At 43.5% G+C, this 24007-nt stretch overlaps 1 protein-coding gene and 1 pseudogene across 1 annotated transcript in view; one reads left to right on the top strand and one right to left on the bottom strand.

Moving 5' to 3' along the window:
* Positions 1–358: 358 nt before the first annotated feature.
* Positions 359–24007, top strand: part of Zfand3 (zinc finger AN1-type containing 3) — a 193911-nt gene continuing 170262 nt past the window's right edge. Inside the window, exon 1 of the mRNA XM_034524491.2 lies at positions 359–547. Within this exon, the coding sequence (XP_034380382.1) occupies positions 477–547 (71 nt within the window). The 5' untranslated portion in view covers positions 359–476. The remainder of the gene's footprint in view (positions 548–24007) is intronic.
* On the bottom strand, positions 20454–20921 carry LOC117724658 (large ribosomal subunit protein uL24 pseudogene; annotated as a pseudogene).

Below are 24007 nucleotides of genomic sequence, written 5' to 3'. Positions count from 1 at the left end.
CGCCGTCTACGGAGCGGGGGAGGGGATTACGGAGCGAGCGGGGGCCCGGGGCGTCACAGCCGGCCGCTGCGACTCCACAGCCGGCGGGGGCTTCGGGTTCCTCCCCACCCAGTCCCGAACCCGCCAGCGCCGCCGCACGGGCCAGCGCTGTGGCTGGGGGGCGGCGGAGAGAGCCGCCAAGGGCGCCGGGTCTCCCCGGTACGCACGGCCCAGCCCCTCCTCCGCAGCTCCCCTCCCTCTCCTCGCCGCGGCCCCCCCTCTCCTCAGGCCGAGTGGTGCCGCCCGCCTCCAGCTGACCCGCCTGGAATCCCGGCTCGGAGCCCCGGACTCGCGCCCGCCTGCGCGCCCGCTCCCTCCCCCTCCCCCCGCCCCGCGCCCCCCGCCGCTGCCGCCGCCGCCTCCGCTTCCTCCGAGGGGGGCCCAGGCCCAGCCGCCGCCGCCGCCGTCGCCTCCGAGCTCCGCCGCCGCCGAGCACCATGGGAGACGCCGGGAGCGAGCGCAGCAAAGCGCCCAGCCTGCCGCCTCGCTGTCCCTGCGGCTTCTGGGGGTAAGTGTGGGGGCAGGGGCGCGGGCGCGGGCCTCGGGGTGGTGGTGGGGGACCCGAGGGAGGCCGGAGCCCCGGGTAGCTGGGCCGCGGAAGCCGGGCCTCGGGGGAGCGGGCGGGGACCGCGGCCTCGGCCTGAGGAGGGCTGCGGGTAGGGACGCTGAGGGTGGGGGGAGGAGGAGGAAGAGGAGGACGAGGAGGAGGAGGACGGCCCGGGCCGCGCTGCCCTCTGTGGGACTCGCTGGCCCGAGGCCGGCTTGGGGTGAGGGGCCACGGGTGAGCCGGAGGGACGAGGTGGCGGTGCTGGCACTTCTCGGTGGGGCAGGGCTGCCCCCTTTCCCTTGGCCTGTGGAGGCCAGTCCGCCTCCGCCTCATCTTGGTATGAGTTGGTGCCTAGCCATCAGGAGGGTATTTCCTCTGACTTTTTCACCTCCCCTCCTCCCTGCTGCTCCCCGGGAGATTTGCATCATCACTTCCTAAATTATATCTCAGTCCCCGTTTGCTTTTAGGAAGCTGTTCACGCGTCATACGTTTGAACATTTTAAATCCACAGTCCAGAATTCGGGCTTGGGGGAGTAAAGTTGCAAGGATTGTTGAGGGTCTTAGTTTTTTATCTAAAACATGTATCAGGGAGTCTGTAAAAATTAACCTGTCCAAAAAAACCCCTCCTCCACCACCACCACCACCACCACCACCACCACCACCGCCACCACCATCACCACCACCATCATCATCACCACCATCATAACCACCAGCAACAACAAACAAAACAAGGAACCCCCCCAAAAAAAAAAAAAACCAAACAAACACCCCCACCCAACTAAAACGAACAGAAAACAGAAACTTCCCAACAGAACCTCAAGCTAGCCTGCCTCGTGGAATGTGAAAGCCGGCTCCCTCCTTGGCTCTCAAATTCTTTTTCCCTATTAATTTTTTTTTTTAAATGTTCACAACACAGAGTGTAGATTTCCCTGCCACATTAGGGTGAGTTGGGGAGGGGGACAGGTAGATAGATAGATAGATAGATAGGTCCCCCACTCCTACCAGCAGTTGTAATTTAAGTTGTCCTTGGAATACTTTGGGTTTTGTAGATTGTCACCTAACAGGCTGTGGTCATACCTCATAACTAGTTCTGTGTAAGGAAAGTGGAGAATTAAAGCAGCTTTTGTGATTCAGGCTTTTTAAAAGATTGTGTTGGAGCCAGGCAGTGGTGGCGAACGCCTTTAGTCCCAGCACTTGGGAGGCAGAGGCAGGCGGATTTCTGAGTTCAAGGCTAGCCTGGTCTACAGAGTGAGTTCCAGGACAGCCAGGGCTACACAGAGAAACCCTGTCTCGAAAAACCAACCAACAAACAAACAAACAAAAAGATTGTGTTGGGACGTATATGAAGGAAACTGGCTCTTGCTAGTGAAGACATCCTGGGAAATGGCTATTTCTATACTCCAGGAATGGTTGATCTAGAAATTACAGATATGCTTGTGAGTGAAGAAGAGGGGCAGAGAGCACGTTTTAATGCAGATATCTGTGGAAGGTTTTGCAGTTCAGAGGTTTTGAAGCATATCCCTTTCAAAAAAAAATTGTAAGTGGAAGGACAGAGTCAAGAATACGTTGTAGACTTAGCAAACTTCCGGAGATGTAACAGTATCTTAGCTGTAGAGTCTTCTTTTCATTTTAATTTGATTTAAAACATTTTAACAGTTCCTTTTGAACTTTTTTATTAAAAATGCTGAAAAACTATCACACTTCAAAATTAACCGGATCCAAAGAGTTTCCAGCTGCAGTTGCTGGGGTTCCTGGGTTGTCTGTGAAGTGCTGACGTGTTTGGAAAGACGTAGGAGTCTTCTAGGGATTCTGCAGGATGGAGGCACACAGAAGATGGTTAACTTGCTCCTTCCTGTAGGGAGTGCAGGGTGTGGTGGGTGAGTGCTCCAGAATGCCTAGTGCCATGACATCTATGACATCACTCTGGAAAAATGTAGTGTCCCAAGCCCTAGATTGTAACTTACTTCGGGACATGTGGCCTGTAGAAAGTAGCTCCCAATGACAGTCTCAGTGATAGCGCAGAGTGTAGACAGGCCTGCTTCCTGGCAGCCTGCTTTTATGTCCTTGGGACCATTAATGAATAGAGTGTAAAGGAATCCTTACTTTCCTCAAGGCTTAGAAGCTCGAGAAGTGGATGGAATAGCTCTGCATTAGCCAGTGGATTTTGAGTCAGGCTAAGAGACTTTGGTGGGAGCAGACAGCAGAAGTCTTGACCTACAGCACCCGGAGTTCCTTCGTTGCTGCTTTCAGTCTGTCCCCCTTATGAGCTTGGGTTTGCCTCACAGAAGTAGTGAGCACAAAGCTAGTAATTACCTGGTAACACGTTTTAACACACCCTCTTAAAACCTTTCCTCAGGGTGATTGTAGACACGTGTGTAGTTTGTCTTTCATGCCAAAGAGGAACCAAATTATTGCCTTTGTTATGTCATAGCTGATTTTAATCATTTCCTTCTGTTGCACGGGCCATAATTATACCATGTTAATCAGGGAAACTTAGAATACACTCAACACAGATACTCGAGTGTTTCTGTGAGTAATGGTGCAGAGAGTCTTGGCACCTCCTCAGGTGTCCGAGGCCGAGAGTGGATTGATAGAGTTGGCTAGATGGTCCCAGTGCTGTGTGAAGCAGTTGTCCTAGGAAGGTAGAGGTGGATGAGAAAGTGACTCTTCAGAAAGGACTCGTAAGAAGGATAAATGGTAGATCGTAGGAGGAGTGTTTGAGGCAGAGGGGACGGCGTGGATGGAGGCAGGAAGTGAGGGAGAGAGAGGGTGAGGAGCAGGTTGGCCATGGGTAGATTGTGGAGAGGAATCAGCTGGGATGAGGCTGAGGAGGTGAGGAAAGTGGAGATGGTGGCTGCGTGGGCAGTGCTGAGGCCTTTGGACCTTCATCCCGAGTACATGGGGAGTTAAAGAGCGCCAAGCTTGGAGTGGCAGGATGACCTTTGATATGGGAGGTTACTGGTTGATCTTGGGGGTGGCTAGGTGTGTGGGTGTGATAGAGTGTTTGGATGGATATTGGTATACGTGTTTATGGAGTGCTGCCAGATGTGGAGATACAGAACACCTGTCAGCAGTAGTATTAGGGGCTAACCAAGGCAGGGGCATGACCATGTCATGGCTGGGAAGGATGCAGATGTGGATGGACTGAAAGTCATCAAGGGAAATAAGATAGTCCTCGTCTTTTCCCTTCATAAAAACAGTAGACTCCCAAGAAATTGGTTGTGGCACAGCACTCTGGAAGCTGCAGTTCTTTAAACTGTGCCAGCCAGGGCCCACACCCAGGCTTTGGAGAGGAGCCTCTGGACAGAATTATCCTGGCCTTTGGCGAGTAAAGGGAGTTCCTTCAGAATTGCTGCTTTCTCCAGTGACTCAGGCTTTAGTGTTTGCTGCTGAACGTTGTCTGGTCAGGACAGCGATCACAAGGGCTTGGCCATTCCAAGAGCTTTGAGCTCTGTGGGCTCACAGTAGGAAGGAGAATGCCAAGAGGAGCACACAGTTCAAACCCAGTTTCCAGCTCTGTCTTTGTGGTTTGTGTTGTGTCACTGGGATGGGTAATTGGGGTGATTTATAGAGACGGTCTCCTTACAGAGAAACCTGCTACCTTGGAGATTGTTGAAGACTGCTCTGTTTATAGAACTTGGAAGTTCTTTATGTGGTAGAGACTGTTCCTTCTAGGATTAAAACAGTCTGTTCCCGTAACTTGGACTTAAACGTTTTAGTGAAGTATGAATGTTGTCTTCGTTCATTTTAGACATTTTGAAATCAGGCAAAAAAAAAAAAAAAAAGTGCTTACTGATAATTGCCATATTTGAAATAAAATTGTCAGTATGTTTCTTTAATATGAATACACTTCCCTCTTTTTCTTCTTCCCTGCTTTCTCCTTTTCTTTGGAGCCAGGGTTTTATTATATAGCTCAGGCTAGCTTTGAGCTGATTGTAGCTCAGGCTGGTCTAGATGGCTTTCATTCCCTATGTGCTATGATGCTAGGTACTTAACCACTATGCTTAGCTTGAAAGTACTTTCATATTGTCTAGATACAAGTAGTATTAATTTAATATATTTAAAATTGCTCATGCACTTAAAATTTACTGAGGCACAATTTTTTCATAAATATTTTAGGAAGCTGTTGAATAGTTTGATGTATTAGCATATGCCTTTAATCCCAGCTCTTGGGAGGCAAGATAGGTCTACAGATCTCTGTGACTTGAAGTTCAGCCTGGTATACATAGTGAGTTAAAGGCCAGCCGGAACTCCTCACAAACACACACCAAGAATTTACTGTGTGTATTCAGGGACAGTAGTAGGCTAGTGATGGAAGATCAGAGTATTTTCTCCCCTCATTTTACTCTTAGTATTAAAAATCTGGTTACTGCTATTGACATTTTATTTTCATAATTGGAGACAGTCTCTGTCACAGTGAAATATTATGGGAACTCTGAGAGGTATTATTTATTCAGTAGACAAACATTGCAAGGTAGTGGCCATAAAAGTTAGGTCTTATATTGATAGAATAATTTATAGAATAATTTGAGGCTTAACTAGGTAAACTATTGATTATTTTGAGGATTATAAAATGAGAAGCTTAGGTTGATGAGATGGCTTAGTCTATAAAGGCACTTGGTGTTTAAGTTCAATTCCTGAGACCCATATGATGGAAGGAGAGAACCAACTCCCACAAGTTGTCTTCTGACTTCCACAAAGAAATATAACTTAAATCATGAAAAGTGGCTACATATTTAGAAGAATATCTTACTTATTCTTTGACAGTTTTATACACATGTATATTTTCATCATATATCCAGTTTTCCCGTCTACTCCCCCAGGACACCCCTCACTTCTTCCAGGCCCTCTCCCCACCATCCTCTTTTTTATTTTGTCTTGGGTAATCCACTGAATTTAGTCATTGCTACCTACAGGAGTGTTGACTGTCTTGTTGGTTTCGTCTTGTGTGCATATACCCATAGTTGTGGTGAGTTCCTGAGTGCAGTGGCCACGGCATGGCATTTCACAGGACTCCTCCCTACCCTCCAGCTCTTACAGGCTTTTCTGTCTGTCCCGCTCTTCTGTCATGTTCCCCTGAGTGTTCTCTCAGCGTGTGTGTGTGTGTGTGTCTGTCTGTGTCTGTGGTGGTACAGCTGTCCCATTTATGACTGAGTGCTAGCAGTCATTCTTATTACTTTAGTTATAAGCCTTTGTATTAGCTGCTGCCCACTGCAGAAGGAAGCTACTGAAGTCTATGGGTGTAAACATATTATTTAGAAGGTTGTTTGACAACATGTCAGATATTAAGGTGGTGGCACCTGCATGTGCCCCAGGTCTGGTGAGACCATCCTTTCACCCTCAGGGAGTGTCTGCCTTGTGATGAGTCGTGTTTCTTGGAGGCATCATATAGATGGTATCTGCTCTTAAAAAATATTATTCTTATTTTCTGTATATGAGTGTCTTCCCTGCATGTGTATCTGTGTACCATATGCTTGCAGTGCCCTTGGAGGGATTGAATGGTTGTGAGCTGTCATTTGGGTGCTGGAGATCAAGCCCAGGTCCTTTGGAAGAGCAGCCAGTGCTCTTAACCATTGAGCCATCCCTCCTGGTTTCTGCTATTTGATATAATCAACTGGTCTGTGTGTTTTTGATTGGGAAAGAAATTGGGACCGTTAAAAGTCCTTCCTTCCTTTTAGTTTTGTTTGCATTTTCCCCGGTCTTCAGTAAGTCCTGTTTGGCCTGGACCCTATTATATAGACTGTGTGTGGTTCTTGACCTCTGGGTCAGCCCCCTTTGGGGTGGAACATCCCTTTCACAGGGGTTCCTAAAACACTCAGAAAACACAGATTTTATATTATAATTTATAACAGTAGCAAAATCAAAGTTACAAAGCAGCAACGGAAATAATTTTATGATTACCGGTCAGCACAACATGACACAAAGGGTCACAGGACTATTAGGAAGGTTGAAAACCACTGATATAGACCATGCTGGCCTTGAGTTCCTAGAGAGCCCCCTGCCTCTGCTTCACAATTGTTAGGATTAAAGGTGTGTACCAGCACAATTGGCAATGTTCAGAGTTACTATTGAAAAGTGTGTATTGACTACTGTCCATTTTGATGATTTTTGTACTGTTTGATTTTCTTCCCTCTGCATCCGTAAATTCTAGTGTGGTTTATTCTTTACTGGATGGGCTTTTTTTTTTTTTTTTTTTTTTTTTTTCCTCTCTTTCTGAAAGTTTCTTCAAGTATCTTTTTTTATTTAAGAACTGGTTTAGTAATCATGGGACTTTTTATTTTTCCTTTGGTTATTACAGATAGTGTTGCTGGATATACAGTCAGGGTTGGTATTTGGTGTCTTTCAGAACTTGAAATATCTGCCCACTTCTCCTTGCTTTCAGGTTTCAGTTGACTAACCCACTGTTACTATGGATGGCACCAACTTATTTGTGACTTGGTGTTTCTCTCCTGATGCTTTCAATATACTTTCTTTGTTTTATATTTTGTGTTTTAATTATGGTATGAGGGGTGCTTCTTTTCTGTCTTTGTCCGTTTAGTGCCCTAATGTCTCTTATCTTTCTAAACTAGGAGAAATAATTCTGTTATGATACTTTATGCCTTTTAAAAGATTTATTTTTATTTATTTATATATATATAAATATATATATATATATCTGTCTGTCTGTCTGTTAGTCTGTTACCTGTGTGTGAATGTTTGCTATGCGTACCCTTAGAGGCTAGAAGAGTGTCTTGGGTTGCTTGGAGCTGCCAGATAGGAGTTCTCTGGAAGAGAGAGTGTTCCTAACTGTGGGGACACCCCCAACCCCCGAGTGTTTTCCCTGGTTTTAGAGTTGTATTCTTTTGTACCTGTTGTCCGTAGGTTTGGGCTTTTCAGAGTGTCACGTATCTTGGAATTCCCAATGTTGCCTCATTATTTTATCTTTACCCTTGTTTGATCCAGTTTCTTTACCTTTTCTTTAAGATCAGGAATTCTTGTTCTCTTTGTCCAGAACTTTTTTTTTTTTTTTTTTTTTAATTTCCAGCTTTTTAGTGTTTTTTTTTTTTAAGCGTTTTTTATCTTTGTTGAATTCTTCTGTCATATATTACATCTTCTTATTTTACTCAGTTGGTTTGTGTTCTCAATGAACAGTTTATTTTCCTGGAGCATACTTAGTATCTGGAATATACTCATTATTTGGAATTCTCTGTCTGAGATTTAATTTATTCCGACAAGATGCCATTACAGTGAAATTAGTTTTAAGGAGTTATATTGTTTTTGATTTTTGTGTTTATTATGGTCCTGTGTTGTGATGTACACACCTGGTGTTAATTCTTTACATGAGTAATTATTATTTAGCAACAATGTTCTTTTGTTTTGAAGTGTTCCTGCAGAATTAGGATGTGGTAGAGTTGAGTATGTGTAGTTCAGAAGATAGTTCTTCAGTGTAGGAGCTACAGGTGCCTGATAGAAACTCCAGATCATCCCATGGCCACTGGGTATTAACACTGTAGATATCTACTGTCCAGTTAACGACAGTGGCTCATTTGACTTCAGTAACTGTTGGAGGAGGATAGCTAATCATGGATTTTAGTTACCAAGATTAGGAATGGGAGGGAGGTAAGGTGAGTAAGGTAAGGTTAAGTATTAGCTCAGCTTTGAACAGGAAAAAAATCAAGATGGAGGAGTTAGGAAGAAAAGATGGGCTACTTTTAGGGTCTACAGAATTCAGAGGTTGGTTAGAGGTCTGGGATTTATAATTAAGAAGCAGAGAGAAGGATGAGAGCAAGAGGGGAAGAAGGAGGACCGAGAGGGGCATAGGAGGCGTGGTGAGCAGAACTAACTGGTGGAGGCACATAGAAGAGTCCTAAAACCTGAGCAGTCTAGAAATGGGAGCAGAGCCATCTGGAGACCACTCGGAGAAATAAGAATGCCTACAGAGTCAGCTGCAGGCACTGCTGTGCTGTTTCTTAAGAGGTGACATCTTGGCACCCTCTGGCCTTAGTAGGTTTCAGATGGGTGCCCTGTGGCTAAGGGTTGAGTTGGGAGCTGGAGCTCACCCAAGCCTCGTTGTTGTCTGGGCTCTAGCATTTGGGTGGCTCTTGGCCCTTCCCTGTAGTTCCTTACCTCTTCATGCCACCTGGACCCTGTGGTCCTCCAGGTCTTGTGTACGTGGGAAGCAGCACTTCTTTTGCAACTTCTGCTGTCGCCATAGAACACTTTAAAAGGAAGTAGAGTTTGGGTCCCAGTTTTGTGATGAGCTCTGTTGAACTCTTGTGTATGAAGTGGATGTGATAGGTTGTGGACGTGTTTGAAGTAAGGTGAAGCAGATAATCTCAGAAAATTCTGTTCTTCTTCTTCTTCTTTTTTTTTTTTTAAAAAAGATTTATTTTATGCATACGAGTACACTGTCGCTGTCTTCAGACACACCAGAAGAGGGAATTGGACCCCATTACAGATGGTTGTGAGCCACCATGTGGTGGCTGGGAACTGAACTCAGGTCCTCTGAAAGAGCAGCCAGTGCTCTTGACCACTGAACCATCTCTCTAGTCCCTACTTATTTTTTGAGACAGGGTCTTATTACATAGCTCTGTCTAGTCACAAACTCACAGAGGTGTGCCTGCCTTTGCCTCTTTGAGTGCTGGCTTTAAAGCTGCGTGTTCTACCATGTCCAGCCAAAAATCTGTTTTTGAAGTGTTTACTAGTAGAAAGTTGAACCTGATTTTTATTTTTACTAATCAAAGATACTGTTAGCTTAAAGAGAAAATAGGATCTGTGTGCATATTCTCCCTGCCTGCATCCAGTCTTTGTCAGCTCACATAGGGTGAGTATCATCTCATGGTCTCCATCGCTGGGTGCTGGCCTCACCTGCCAGCAGGAGTGAGTGGGTGGGTGAGCTAGACTCCTGCCTCCTTAGTCTAATCTTAACCTGGGCTCACGTTCATGTGCACAGAGTGTGAGTCACAGGGTAATCAGCATGATGATGTCAGTGATGTCACTAATTATCCCTTGATCATAAAACCTCCTTAAACACTCTCCTAAATACAAAAACAGCTGAGGCTGCAGTGCATTTGACATGATGTAATGTGGGAGATAATGAAAAACAAAAGAGGATAACCCAAACGTGGTCCTTGTGTCTGGTTTCAGGCAGTTGTATTTAAGAGTTAGGTCTGGTTAGCACACACTCTTTGTTTTTCCATGAGTTTTAGGAGTTAGGTCTAGTTAACACACAGTTTGCTTTTCCATGGGTTTTAGGATTTAGGTCTAGTTAACACACACTGTTTGCTTTTCCATGAGTTTTAGGAGTTAGGTCTAGTTAACACACACTGTTTGCTTTTCCATGATGCTTCTGCTCATTGACTCTTCATTCATTTTCTCAACACTGCCCTCAAGAAGAAGGGTCATTCAGTATTTAAGTCTAAACATTTTTTTATTGTGTTATTTTTATTCGATACTATTTTATTCTATCTGTATGAATGTTTTGCACATTCTCACATGTAACAAGGCATTGGATCCTGGACTGGATGGCTGTGAGCCATGGAACCGAGGATTCTCTGGAAGGAAAGTGTGCTGTTAACCCGAGTCCCTTAGTTTTCAAGCTGTATGTATGTGTGCGTGTCTGCATGTGAAATGTGCATGTGAGGGCCTGTGCCACGGGGACCACAGATGCTCGGGTCCCCTGCAGCTAGATTTACAGGTGGTTGATAGCCACTAGACAAAAGTGACCTGTGAAAGAACAGTAACGACTCTTCACCTCTGAGCTGTCTCTCCAGCCCCAAGTTTGACTAAGATATCTTCAGAGTCCCTAATAGTGTTTCAGTTAACATTAGTTCCCACAGATTAATCTTTCCTAACTGGAAACAATCAGAGGATTAAAAATATTCTAAATGATTTTGAAACGAGTACTTTTAAAAAATACGTATATAAAAAAAGGAGTGAGCTATGTATACAGAAATTTTCTTAGAGTATTGAGAGTGGTGGTGATGATGGTGATGATGATTTTTGAGTCAGTGTTGGTCCTTGAAGTATTGGCTGGCCTGGAACTCATGGTTTACACCAGGCTGCCCTCAGACTTAGAGTTCTGGGATAAAAACCATGTGCCACCATGCCTGGCCAAGAGGGCAATTTTTTAACTAAGATTTGTTTAAAATAAGTTATGAAGTGATGTAATATTTCAAATTCTACAATAATGGCAGATCAAGATTGAAATGACTTTTTTTAACCTGGACCAAGGGTGGGGCTGTGCCTAAGATTGGTAGCCAAACTTACCATCTTCCCACACCTCTATTCCCCCTCCCATCCCCCTTCCCATTAGTTCCCTCTCACCCCCTCCAGTAGCCCTTATGCTGTAAAGTGTAATGTACAATGTAAGTGCAGATAAAGGTTTACACAAAGGTTTAGCTCCTTAGTCTCAGCACTCTTCTGTGTTTCATCACTCAGTGGCTGTTCTCCTGGGGAACACACATATGGACATGATTTTAATCATAATTTTATGTGTATGGGGGTGCCCCTTGGTGTGTCTATGTACCATGTGTGCGTTGCTCCCGGAGGCCAGAGGAGGGCTGCATATTCACTGGAACTGGATATACAGGCCATTGTTAGATGCCATATGGGTGCTAGGTATTGAACCTGGGTCCTCTGGAGGAGCCGCCAATGTCCTTAACTGTTGTGCTGTGTCTCAGCCCAAATTCTTAGTTTTTTGAGACCAGGTCTCATAGCGCACAGTAGCTTTGAACTCATCATCTTTCCCAGCCTGACCTTGAACTCCAGTTTCTTTTGCTTCAGTTGTCAAGTTCTGGGATTAGAGGTAGGGGTGTGTGTGTGTGTGTGTGTGTGTGTGTGTGTGTGTGTGTATGTGTGTGTTTCAGACTGCCTTTCTTACCCCTGGTATCTAGAATTGTTTATATTTATCTCATTGTAGAATGCCTCCTAAATTGACCTGGATAGTTTTATTAATATAAATTTACGATTCCATGTTTTTGGTTGGAATTAGGGACAGAAAGAATGGATTGTGTTTTGTTTTGTTTTGTTTTTTTTTAAATGTAATCTCGTGGTACAGAGAAGTCACTGGGCGTGATTGTACAAGTTTTGAGGTTATTTCAAGGGTAAGGGCATGGAGGTGGTCAAGGAGAGTCTGGAGTTGGTAGGGCAGAGGGTGGGCCATGTGGAGGGAAGCGCTGTGAGGGTGCTTTGTGGCCATGTTTTCTAGTCAGGTATGCAGCAGCTCCAGAAACAGACATGAGCAGGATGTATTTGGGATGAAAGAAACAGCCTGTCTCTTCTTGAATCATGGAGTGTGAAGCTGAGGTGCAGAGTCCATGATGAAGTTTAGTGGAAAGTAGCAGCATCCCTGAGTGGGATTGGTGTTTGGTCTGCTAGAAACCCAGGCTGTTTCTTGAAGTGAGCTGAGGCACCTTCCCACTTATTGGCTTGACGCCACTGAAAAGCCTTAGCCAGCTTTGCGGTCTTTTACTGGTATTATCCAACTAATTCCCCTCCTTGATGGAGATTTCCCCCTTCTTTTCTCCCCGTCCTCCAATCCTGGTGAAGAATTAAATACAATATTGCCTATCTTTTTGCTGTTTTTGGAAAAACAATTTTTGTGATGTATTATTTTTTATTTTAAAAGGTTTCCCAGTGAATTGGTGTGGAGGAAGATGATTAAATCTTAGAGGACCTTTCTTATCTCAGAGGCCAGTGAAGGGCTCTTCTAATCAAACCCCTTTGAAAGCTTCCCCAGAAATGAAGGGCATGTTAATCTCTCGTCTTTGGAAAATCTGCTTAGCTCAGTGTTTACTTGTGCGTTTCTGATCCAAAGCTGGGTTTACTATTTGGCCAATTTATCTTTGCAAAAGAGTATCTGAGGGTTGTATTGAGGTTTAGTGAGCTGATATGTGTCAAGCCCCTGCCACACTGCCTGGCTGTGGTAGTTGTGTTTACTGAGAACTGACTTTGCAACCAAGAATAGATGAGTGTTGGTGATAGATGTCTGGATCTCATTGGATAACCTGTGTTGACAGTGGTCTTCAGATCACCTCGTTAGTGATGAGGTTTCTGACCAGTATTGACCCCTTTGGCTGTTGTCTAGACCCAAGTCCTAGTTAGCCATCATTTGTTAAGTACTGCTTCTGTATCTTGAGGTCACTTAGGCATCAGATGCCTGGTTCTGACTTCACACGTCGTCTAGCACGGCAGGCAGATCAGTACACAGATAGTGTTGGGGAAAGTTGTGGGAGGTGACGCAAAGGATTGTGAGGACACTGACTTCTCTGGGAGGGAGATGTTCTTGAGCTCCATGTGAGCAGGAATTGGCTGGTGAAGATCCAGAGTATTGCCAGTGCAACCCCGTTTGTCAGCTGCAGAGTGTAGCAGGATGAAGCCTGAGAGATGAGGAGGGTCTCCAGCTGGAACAGGATTAGGGAGCAGTTTGGGAGCCACTTAACAGTTTTATTTGTGGGTGAAAGATATTTGTGTTTCAAAAATGTATTCTGGTAGCAGTATGTAGGCTGAAATGGAAGGTGTAAGAATGAAAGCAGAGTCCTGGAGGGCATTTCCAGCCTCAGCCTCTGTCCTGGGCTTACAGGAATACACCACCATGCATATGGTGTGGGGTGATTTGAAACATAATTGAAGAAGACATGTTTAAATATTTTTATGCATTTCCCCCTGTGTTGTTGAAATTGTCCATGGGGCCATGAAAAAGAACTTCTGTTGAGCCATTGAAAATTAGTTAAAGCCGGGCTGTGGTGGCGCATGCCTTTAATCCTAGCACTTGGGAGGCAGAGGAAGGCGGATTTCTGAGTTCGAGGCCAGCCTGGTCTACAAAGTGAGTTACAGGACAGCTCGGACTATACAGAGAAACCCTGTCTCAAAAAGCAAAAGCAAAAGCAAAAACAAAAACACACAAAAAATAAAGAAAATTAGTTAAAGGATTTAACATGTGCTTCATGTTTTGTTCTAGTTTCCTGTTACTCATTTTAAGGTGAAATTTTGTCATAGCATTAAATTTCTAACAGCACCAAGCAGTTTGTACCTAAGCAGTAAACAATGAACGAATGAAGTCCTTGATTTCTCTTTTGGTTCCCTCCTCCCCATCTGTCCCCCCCCCCCCCCCCCATCCCCACATCCCCGCCCCTGTTGACAATGTGTAAAAAGTTCCTGGATGTAAGCTTATATTTTATTTGAAATTGCCTCTCTGTCATCTTCAGCCCTTCCATGGATGGTGTGGGGTTGGGGATGGAGAAGAAGAGTTTGAAGTGCTCTTCAGTATTACCTTGATGTTCTAAGGTGTCATTTTTGTCAGCTGATGCTATTTCTCACTTGAATGGATAACTTTAAAGTCATGTAGTGTCTGCTGAGTAGCCACAGGGATTAGGGAGAAGCTTACTTTCAAAGCCAGAACAAGGTCTTGATGCAAGCCTTCAGGTGTGAAGTGATCTTCCTGGGAATATGAAATCTACTAGATAACTTATCTGATGCCTACTCAAGTCAGGGGCTAGATAGACACTACTTAATAGTGTTAAAAATCTCGATTTGTAAGAGAGTTTGAGCCATTGCACCAGTAATTTCTGTCTTCCTATTACTTTGGATGCTTGAATATAGGTGAACCAAAAAGATTTGTAGGACAAGTTTTTATTTACAGTTATTTTTTATTTTATTTTCTAAAATTTTGAGACAGTGTTTCTTTGTGTAGTCCTGGCTGTCCTGGAACTATCTCTGCAGACCAGGCTGGCCTTGAACTCAGAGATGTGCCTGCTTCTGCCTCCTGAGTGCTGGGACTAAAGGCGGCAGCATAGTTATTCTTATGGGTCAGGGTTAGCCACTGTTGTCCAAACACCTGTGCCATCAAACTTTCATAAATGGTCTAATTCCTTTATAGTAATAGCTTGCTTATGTATTTTTTTCTTATTTTTCTAATTGATTAGTTTTGAGAAACCATTAGTAGTATTATAGAAACACAATTATATGTTAAATTCATTAGGAATTTTTATCATTTTTAAATATATTGATGTCTGTCTTTCATCTTCTGAAGTGTGTACTTCCTAAGCTGGTCACTTACCCCGGTTTTGCAGATGAGAGAACTGGCTGGCATGATGTGTACCAACTGCTTAGGAGGGTGGGGTAGGAAAAGAGTTTGAGCTTGGCTGGAAGAATGCCATCTTTATGTTTTTCTGTTTACAATCTGTTTTTATTCTTTGAGATTTCAGACATTGTATTTTGATCATAATCTCCCCCTTTCAGTTCCTCCCAGATCCATTCCCTTTCCATCCCCTCATAGCTTTGTGTCCAGTTAGCGCTGCCTGTGTAACTCGTGGATGTGGCCACCCACATGGCCAGCCTACCAGGGCCAGCTTTCCCATTTTCGGCAGCTGCCAGTTACCAAAAAGTCCTTAGAGAGGTATAGGATTTTGTGACCACTCCCTCCTTGCTGGGATTTTGTTTGGACTGTGCATGCTGTCCCAGTCAATCTTGACGAGCATGTCATCTTGGCCTTTGATGGAGAGAATCTTTCTATTCCTGTCCTCTTGGCATCTGAACCATGATATTCATATGTAAAGCCATGAAGAGGATTGCAGCCACAACAGAGTCCTCACCGAGTTGGAGTTGTATCATGTCATCATGGAAAGAGTAGGTATTTGAATTATTTAAAGGAAGCTGCAGTGAGGAGCTAAGAATGGTCTCAGCACACTGTAAGTGATCACATACCTGCTGGACCTTCATGTCATCTGCCACCATGGAGGGCACTAGCTGTCATGTGTGCTGTGTTGTCCTTTTTAAAGTAATGTTTTTATCTTTTGAAGTTAAATTACATAATTTCTCCCTTCTCTTTTTTCCCTTCCAGCCTCCACGCCCACGCCCACACCCACGCCCACACCCACCCACACACTCTCTCTCCCCACTAAGTAAATTAAATACAACCTGTTCAGTCCATATAATGTTACTTTTGTATATAGATGATTTCAGGGCTGAACACTTATTTTATTTTTTTATGATATGTTAGCTGAGATTTAATTTGCAGCATTTTGATGTATATTATCCTTACACAGTGGTGTGTTTGTGAAAAGTTCCTGTAGACATACATGCATATTAATATACTGTTATTTTGAAAGTTAAAATTTAACTTGTAAAACTATTTGTTCAAGTTAATATGCTAACAGGATCTCATCAGTCAGTTAAAAGCAGAGTAGATAGTGTGGGAGGTGAGGTTTATAAGTGAGCATTTTCTTAATTTTCCACTATATGGAATGTAGTTCCTACTTAGATTTGTAGGAAAGAAGCCAGTCGGCTCCTCAGGAAGCAATTCCTTAGAAACATCTTAGCAGACTCTTTTCAGGCCAAGTCTGGCAGATAAATTAAGATTTAAAAGAATTAATAAAAGAATATCTTTATCTGTTGACAAAAGGAAACATTTCCATGAAAATTACACAGAACTCACATCTTCCTGTGTTCGTCTTTTCTCTGTAACTTCAGCTGAGAATGGTTGAAGTTAGGAGTGGAGTTACCTGTCAGTTGCTGTAGCAAGCGTCTGTGTATTTAAGAGAACGAACATCAGACCTGGTTTGAGAATTAGATCCTTTCCTTGCTTGTCATTTAGCTTTGACAACTGCAGCCCAGGTTGGACATCCAGCTCTGCCCTTGCCTGGTGAGCTTGACTAGCCCGTTGTCTTTGGTACTTTTGGAAGCACTTTTTCTGATGGCTTACATTGGGATTTGCTTTTGAGAAGCTACTAATTGGCACTTCCAACATGGACAGATTGAGGCCAAGTAAAGCCTGTGGTTGCTTGTCAGGCAGGGTGAAGGTAAAAACCACCTGCTGTCAACACAGGGAGTTTTATTATGGTTTTCGTTTTTGAATAAATGAAGAGTCATTAGATTCCTGGAGCTGCAGACTGAATGGAGAAACTGGTTATTCTCCTTACATGGCCTTTGTCTCTGTAGCCTCAGAAATCACTCTTTGTTAGTCTTGTGTGTGTGTGTGTGTGTGTGTGTGTGTGTGTGTGTTTCAGTAGGAAATTCAGAAGTATAAGTGCTTGAGTTGTCATGACTTAAGCTAGACACAGAACTGGCAAGCTTAAGAAACATATTAAAGAATGAGGTTTGTTGTTTAAAAGATGGTAGTAGTTTTGTGTATTAGACTCTGAAGTGTACTTGAAGACCATTGTAGACAAATGAGGGAGAATGTCAGGAGATGTGACAGCTTCTTTAAAGTTCTAGTTTGTATAGAACTTTAAAACTATGGTATATTTTTGACAAGTGAGGTTCATCACCATATTTTCTGTAGGAGAGAAATTTAAACTAAAAAAAACCTGGCACTTAGGAAGCAGAGGCAGGTGGATCTCAGAGTTCAATGCCAGCCTGGTCTATGGAACGGGTTCCAGTACAGCCAGGGCTACACAGAGAAACCCTGTCTCAAAACCAAAACAAAACAAAAATCAAAAACTTTGACAGAAGTCTTTAAGCGTATTACTCAGTAGTGTTTTGTTATGTGAGTATTGCAATTGCCTTCGAGCTGAAAAGAATCAGTTCAGGTTCTCCACTCCTGTTACTTAGCAGCAGGAGCAGCCTTTGATCTAGAAACTGGAGTGAGGATGCAGCACGTGAGATTCTAGGCACCCTAACTAAGAATATGAGGCAGTGGGACACTAGTTCAAGAGCAGGCTCCATCGTATACCTTGTAAGTAAGCTCCTTGCACTGACGTTTGAGTCTGCCAGGTAGGCCTGCATTCAGGAAGCTCTGAGGACCTTAGTCGTAGGCAGGTGTTTACCTCTGATTGAGTCCCAAGCTTCAGAGTGTACTAGTTGAAACAGCCTGCTGATAGCAGTCTTACAGAGGACAAGCCTCCCTTGTGGGGCGATGTGCTTAGGGAACCTCACTTGGAGAACCAGGGTCCGTTTCTTTGAGAGATTTTTTTCCCTCATTGATTTCATTTCTTATGCATGTTTGTTTTCTAATACTGATCCTGCCATAAGGGATGTCGTGTGTATCCCTGATTTGGTCTGGAAGTTTTCTCAGGGGAGTTACTCTAGAAAAGGCATCAAAGTATGTACTGGTTATGAAACAAGGCCTAGTAAGTAGAACTTGTAAGTTGTGGTTTGTTGTGTGTTGGTTGTGTGTTGTAGACACCTTTTTCTGTATTTTGGTGGTGGGCTGCTGCCTCCTCCTCTTCCTTCTACTTCTCTCCCCTCTACTTCTCCACTCCCCTTTTCACTTTCTCTCTCTCTCTCTCTCTCTCTCTCTCTCTCTCTCTCTCTCTCTCTCTCTCTCTCTCTCTCGTGTGTGTGTGTGTGTGTGTGTGTGTGTGTAACCAAAAACTAATTGAGTTTGCAGGTTCCTTCCCCATTGGACTGGAGAAGGGAGTGGATGGTGGTCCACAGTTCTTGTCTTTTCCATGCTACTGAACACATGCATTGCCTCATGTCCACAAAGAGCTGCCTTTCCTAAAATGTTGGCGGATGTGAGATTACTGGAGAAGTGGAAAGCTGAGTTGGAGCTGGGACAGTAGAAAATAGAAGAGACAGAATAAAGGAGGCATGCGGAAGTGAGGAGTGTGAATGGAAAGAGACTGTGGTCAGGGTTCTGTGTCCGTTCACGTGTAACTTTCCTAAAAGAACGTCAGGCGATGTGTAAAATGTGGCAGTGGAAGCCCGGGGGACAGCCAGGAAAAAGTCTTGGTGGCTTCGAAGGGAAAGTTTAGGGAGGTGATTTGTGGTAGGGAAGTGAGTCAGTAAAGACTGACTTATAGGCCATTTTGTTAGGAATGGAAAAGAAGTATTCCTTAGTCTAGATAGTTTCTTTCCAAGCTGTTTTTACTGTCAGGTATGGTCTACATAAGTTGGTTTGAATGTTATTTTCCCCATTTCACTGAGGATGGAATTTAATACAAACTTCTTCATTCAAGAAGGTAAAGTTGACTTTACTAGTGTTTGAGGCTAGGCCTTTAAAAGCCCCCCCCCATCTTATTCCCCACAGGTAGGCGTCTCAGTTTTCAGTCCTGGTTGCATGTCCTCAGCCAGAAGTCAGTGTCTTGGATTGTTTGCAGCCCCTCCATTCCCACCCATCATTCATGAACTGTTCTTCTTCCCTTGTCTCTGTAGCTCGGGAGCCTCTGCGTCCTGTTCGTCCTGTCTCTACTGAGGCCGCTTGCTGTGTCCCAGTCTTTCCTCTCTTTATTCACTGTGCTTCGTGGAGAACAGATCAGAGTCTTACGCGAATTAAAATTCACAGTCCTCATCTCTCTTTAGATGATCCTGTTCAGCCTGCTTCATCTAGTCCACACAAACTGTACCTGAGCTCTGCAGAACTGGTTATTGTTCTCTATTAGAATAGTCTGCAGAATTATGAGTGATTTTCATAATGACTGTAGAGGTTAAGGTTTGATATCCTCATTCAAGAGGGCAGTGCAATGTATAAAGGTTTCTGTCAAGGAGAGTTAGGCTAGTTTAAAAATACACACTATGCAAGGAACAGATTTTCACCTAGCTCTTAAAAGTACACAGGCACACAGGGATCTAACTGGCTTGTGTAAGTTCTGTATTGAAATTCTGCTTGGATTCCTGCAGGATCTCCATTTTGCTAAGTGGTTCTCCTTGGGGGTGTGGAGGATGATGAATTTATCTCCTAGGAGGCATGTGACTGCATGGCAAGGCATTTGATTGTCACTGCTTAGTGGGCAAGAGTGAGCAAGAGTACATTATGTGTCCAGGATGCCAGTATGGGCAGGTCAGAGGACGGCTTGGGAGCGGATGGTTGGTTCTGTCATGTGTATTCTTAGGCTTGGGCTTTGGTGGTCAGTCTTGGTGATAAGTACCTTTACCTGCTGAGCCATCTTGAACCTCTAAGATTTTTAAAACCCTGTTTCTTGTAGTGCTTTAAAGACCATGTGCTTATTCCTTGTGACAAGGTATTAATGCTCTTAAGAAATAATGAATGCAAATTAAAAGTTCATTTAAAATTATGTGTGTGCACGCATGTGTGAGAATGCCCCGGAGGTCAGATCTTGGAGCTGGAGTTACAGGCAGTGCATTGACACGGGTGCTGGGAACCCAGCTCAGGATTCTGCAGCAGTGGTGCGTACTCTTCATCCACACATCAGTGCACACTAACCACTCAGCCATCTTTCTCCAGCGCTCTTCTTAGCTTTTTGTCATCACAGTTTCTGCTTTGGCTAGTGTGTCTGTTTTCTATCACTGTCAGAAATGTTAGAGTCTGAGTTCTTTGTATATAAAAAAGACTTTAGTTCACCTTTGGTGGAATAAGGGTAACAGTGGCTACTGACATGGGCTTGGTAACTGCCGAGGACCTCTTAGATGCCATCTCGTAGAGGTGATGATAATATGGAGAGATGTAGTGTGCATAACTTCAGTCATGGCAGTTACACCCTAGTGACTTTACGTAAACTAAGCTTTACTGTGTCTCAGAAGACTCAACTGTGAGCATTTCCCACCATTTAAATCCTCACAATAGTGATTTAATTTTACATGAGTTTAGGAGAGGGCAAACCATATTCTTATCCAGTAACTGCATAATTTTTTCTTTGGAGTGGAAAGTGAGATAGAATTAATTTGCAATTGTGGTCAGTATAGGGTGTGTTACTCTTTTATTCCTGAGTCTGTTTGTGTGTGTGTTTTCTCCCAAATCTGTGTTTGTGGAAACATGTTAACTACCTTGTAAATCATACACTAATTCTGAATGCCTAGACTGGTAGGCAGAGCTTGTTGTGACGGGGGGATGGAGAAACAGTGACTGTGGGAATAGTGTAGCTGCCTTGGCTCAGCTGGTTTGGATAGTTTAGAAATCACATTTTTTACATTGGTAATTGAATTTTGATTAATACTGATTTCTCTCTCTCTCTCTCTCTCTCTCTCTCTCTCTCTCTCTCTCTCTCTCTCAACTTAAGCAGTCTTTAATGAAAGCCGTGCATGAGATGTCTTTACTCCTGATCTTCTCGATCGTTTCTTCCCTGTATTTGCCCTTCTCCTTTCCTACTTGTCTGGACTCGCTTTCCTCTCCAGGATCTTCTTGCGATCACCTTGCTGGGTGGGTGCCCACGTGGACAGTTGTGCCACTAGCCTTCTCTCGCTGGACTCGGTCAGTGTAGATGATGTATTTCTTCCTGTACACTCGGATCACTTTGCCAATCTGCTGGCCTTTGTGGTGTCCTCGAACAACCTGACCCTCATCATCCTTTCACTGAGCATACACCGGACATTATACTTCTGTATCAGTTCTTTGGAAAGAGGGAAGACATGATCTTCCTCCGAATGTGAGAAGGTGCATTGAAATGCCGTTTGCGGTTCTTGCTTCGGTCAGAAGTCATGAAGGAATTGAATTTCATTTTGGTGGCTGCGATCCACTGATGGCTGCTGATTTCTCTTGCTAGAGAAGGCATGTGTTTATATTTTATTTGAATATACCCGCCTCTGTCAAAAGGACTTGAGGTAGTTGCTTTATGAAGTGTCTGTACAAAGTAGAAGGAATGATTATGTAATACCATAATTAAAGAGACTCGTGATCCTGACTGTTTTTCAGGACCAATATTCAGAAGTTAGGTTTTTTCCACCTAACTTTTTGGAAGAGTATTTGGCATAAATACCTTGGGCCTACAGAGTCGATGCACTTGCACTCCCCCTGCTGGCTGATTCCTTAGAAATCTGTATGAGAAAGAGCAAAGGTCCAATTCAGTCTTGAGTATTTGTCAGCTTTCATATTCTCTGTTCCTGGGTAAAAAACATAGGGGATGCCATTTTGCAGAAGGGATGACTGTATCCTGTTGTCCTGTTTACAGCGGTCAGGAGGCGGTTTATTGACTTTCTTTTAACATTAAACTAGATTTTAGTTATAGCATACGTCAGAAACTTTTCTTTATTCAAGGGGCTGGCCTTTTCTTTTTCTCTTTTCTCTTTTTCTCTCTTTCTTCCTTCCTTCCTTCCCTCCCTCCCTCCCTCCCTCCCTCCCTCCCTCCCTCCTTTCTTTCTTTCTTTCTTTCTTTCTTTCTTTTGGTTTTTCGAGACAGGGTTTCTCTGTGTAGACCTGGCTGTCCTGGAACTGACTCTGTAGACCAGGCTGGCCTTGAACTCAGAAATCCGCCTGCCTCTGCCTCCCAAGTGCCGAGATTAAAGGCATGCGCCACCACCGCCCGGCTGGTATGCCTTTTCTACCTAGCTTTTTTTTTTTTTTTTTTTTACTTAAAGAGAATAGTCTGTAATTTTTTTGCCTTTTTAAAAAGCATTCATTCAAGTGACACAGAAGAGGAGAAGGAAGCAAGATGGAGGACGGACAGGATGATTCAGATTCTGTGTGGTTTTAGATAGCCACAGGTAGATATAATGTATAGGGATAGAATCACTGGGGTAACTTGTCTAATCTAGGTGGACAGCTTGTACCATTATCAACTGACCCTGAATTTATTGTGTGGACATTTTGTGTATTGAGAATTTATTGGTATATAAATCTGACTGATTAAAAAAAATCATTCATTCTACGGCATTAATTACAGAATGTAGCTTAGTTTCTGAAAAATGTTGGTAGCTGTAGGGGTGAACGTGGAAGAAGTGATACTTTGTGAAGCTGTGGAACCATTGAAATATTGAGATGCAGAGAAGTCACAGACAGCGAGTTGGGTTTTAAAGAGGAAGGACAGGCATTCCGGGCTGAAGGGAACATGATGAAAGATGTAAGCAGGAAGTTTAGCTGATTTTTCTAGAGCTGGGAGAAGTGCTGTTCAGGGACTGTGTGTCTTGATTACTAATCATCACATCAGCCTCTGGCTGTGACTCCACCCTACAGAGAGAAAAGGAAGACCTGGCACTGCAAAACTTTGGTTGGCTTTTGTGTTTACAGATGAGACTCCTGCAGATTTTACTCTACATGTATCTGGCTCCAGGTGAGGGGAGACTGTGCCTTTCTGGCCATAAGTACACTGTTGGAAGGACCAGTGGCACATATAAATGTATTTGATGTGTGGATTTCTTGCTCAGTGTATATTGAAGTGTAACTCTGAGCATTAAGTGTGGTAACTGTGGTGTTATTCTTAACATTTTAGTGTTTTCAAAGCTTAACTAGAAATATGTTGTGTATTTTCTGCCCCTTTTCTCCTTGCATTACTGTGTTACAGATAGGAGTAGAATCTTCAGATTTGAGTGCACATGAGGATATGTAGTAGGGATTGAGTGGTACCCATTGGGCAAGTGCTCTCCTGAGTTATACCTGTTAGTCCCTGGAGTTCCATTTGGATAGTACAGTTGACAGAATGACACAGGAACAGTCTGTGGGGCTGCAGAGATGGGTCTGTGGTCAAGATGATGCTGTGCTTTAGAGGATCTGAGTTGAGTCCCAGCACCCACATCACATGGCTCACAACTGTTTGTAACTGCACCTCCAGGGCACCCCATGTCACTTCTAGCCTCTTTTGGCACTCACAGACACACACATACACCCATAAAATTATACATAAATAGGTAAGGAATTTTGTGTAATTTATGTTTTATCCTTGGTTTAAGTTTTGCTTTGATTTTTTTTTTTCTTTTCTTTTTTTTTTTTTTTTTTTTTTGGTTTTTCGAGACAGGGTTTCTCTGTTAGCCTTGGCTGTCCTGGAACTCACTATGTAGACCAGGCTGGCCTCGAACTCAGAAATCCGCCTGCCTCTGCCTCCCAAGTGCTGGGATTAAAGGCGTGTGCCACCACTGCCCGGCGCTTTGATTTTTTTAAAAAAAAAATTAATAATTTATTTTGGGTGTTATTTTAGTATTATTGAAAAGTTTGAACCTTCATTGTTTTTCTAATTCTGCCTTAACCAAAAAAGATTCAGAAAACATATTTTCAAATAGGGAAGGAGTCATGGTTTTGATGATAACAACTGCGTAACCAGGGCTAGGCAGGCAGTCTTCTGTTTGGAGGAAGCAAAGGGACTAAACAGCATGAAACAAGCAGTGTTTGCACCATTTGCCAACCTCCTGTCACCACCTTTGTCTGAAGTGTGAGGGTGGATCGGTGTGATGGCAGGCAGGAAGTTCCATCGGGCCGGCTATTTGGCTTGGTTTTCAGACACTGTTTTTTCCAGTGTCTGAAACATAATAGATATGCAAAAAAGTATTTATGGAAAGGAACTAATGAGTGGTGTTATTAATTCGCCAGCATAAAGTATCCCGGAGACAAGAAACTCAAGCACAAACTGTTGGTTCACCTCTCTGCAGTGGGCAATTGTAACCCAGCTCCTTAGATACAAACACTGTAATCTTTTTATCTTTAATCTTTTTCACAAGCCTCTTGGCCATAAAACTGTTAATGGTGTTTTTTTTTTTTTGTTGTTGTTTGTTTTGTTTTCCCTTTTAAAATTTCGGCAGAATTGGCACATGAGGCTTTGTTGTGAAGGTTTAAATGTGAGTAGTTAAGGTTTGCATCTTCAGAATTTATGGTTAATATTAGCATCTAGTAGTTCATTG

Source organism: Arvicanthis niloticus, chromosome 20 (genome assembly GCF_011762505.2).
Source record: "Arvicanthis niloticus isolate mArvNil1 chromosome 20, mArvNil1.pat.X, whole genome shotgun sequence".
Taxonomy (NCBI): domain Eukaryota; kingdom Metazoa; phylum Chordata; class Mammalia; order Rodentia; family Muridae; genus Arvicanthis; species Arvicanthis niloticus.
Note: the sequence above shows the minus strand (reverse complement) of the source record. Positions and strands in the feature narration are given on the sequence as shown.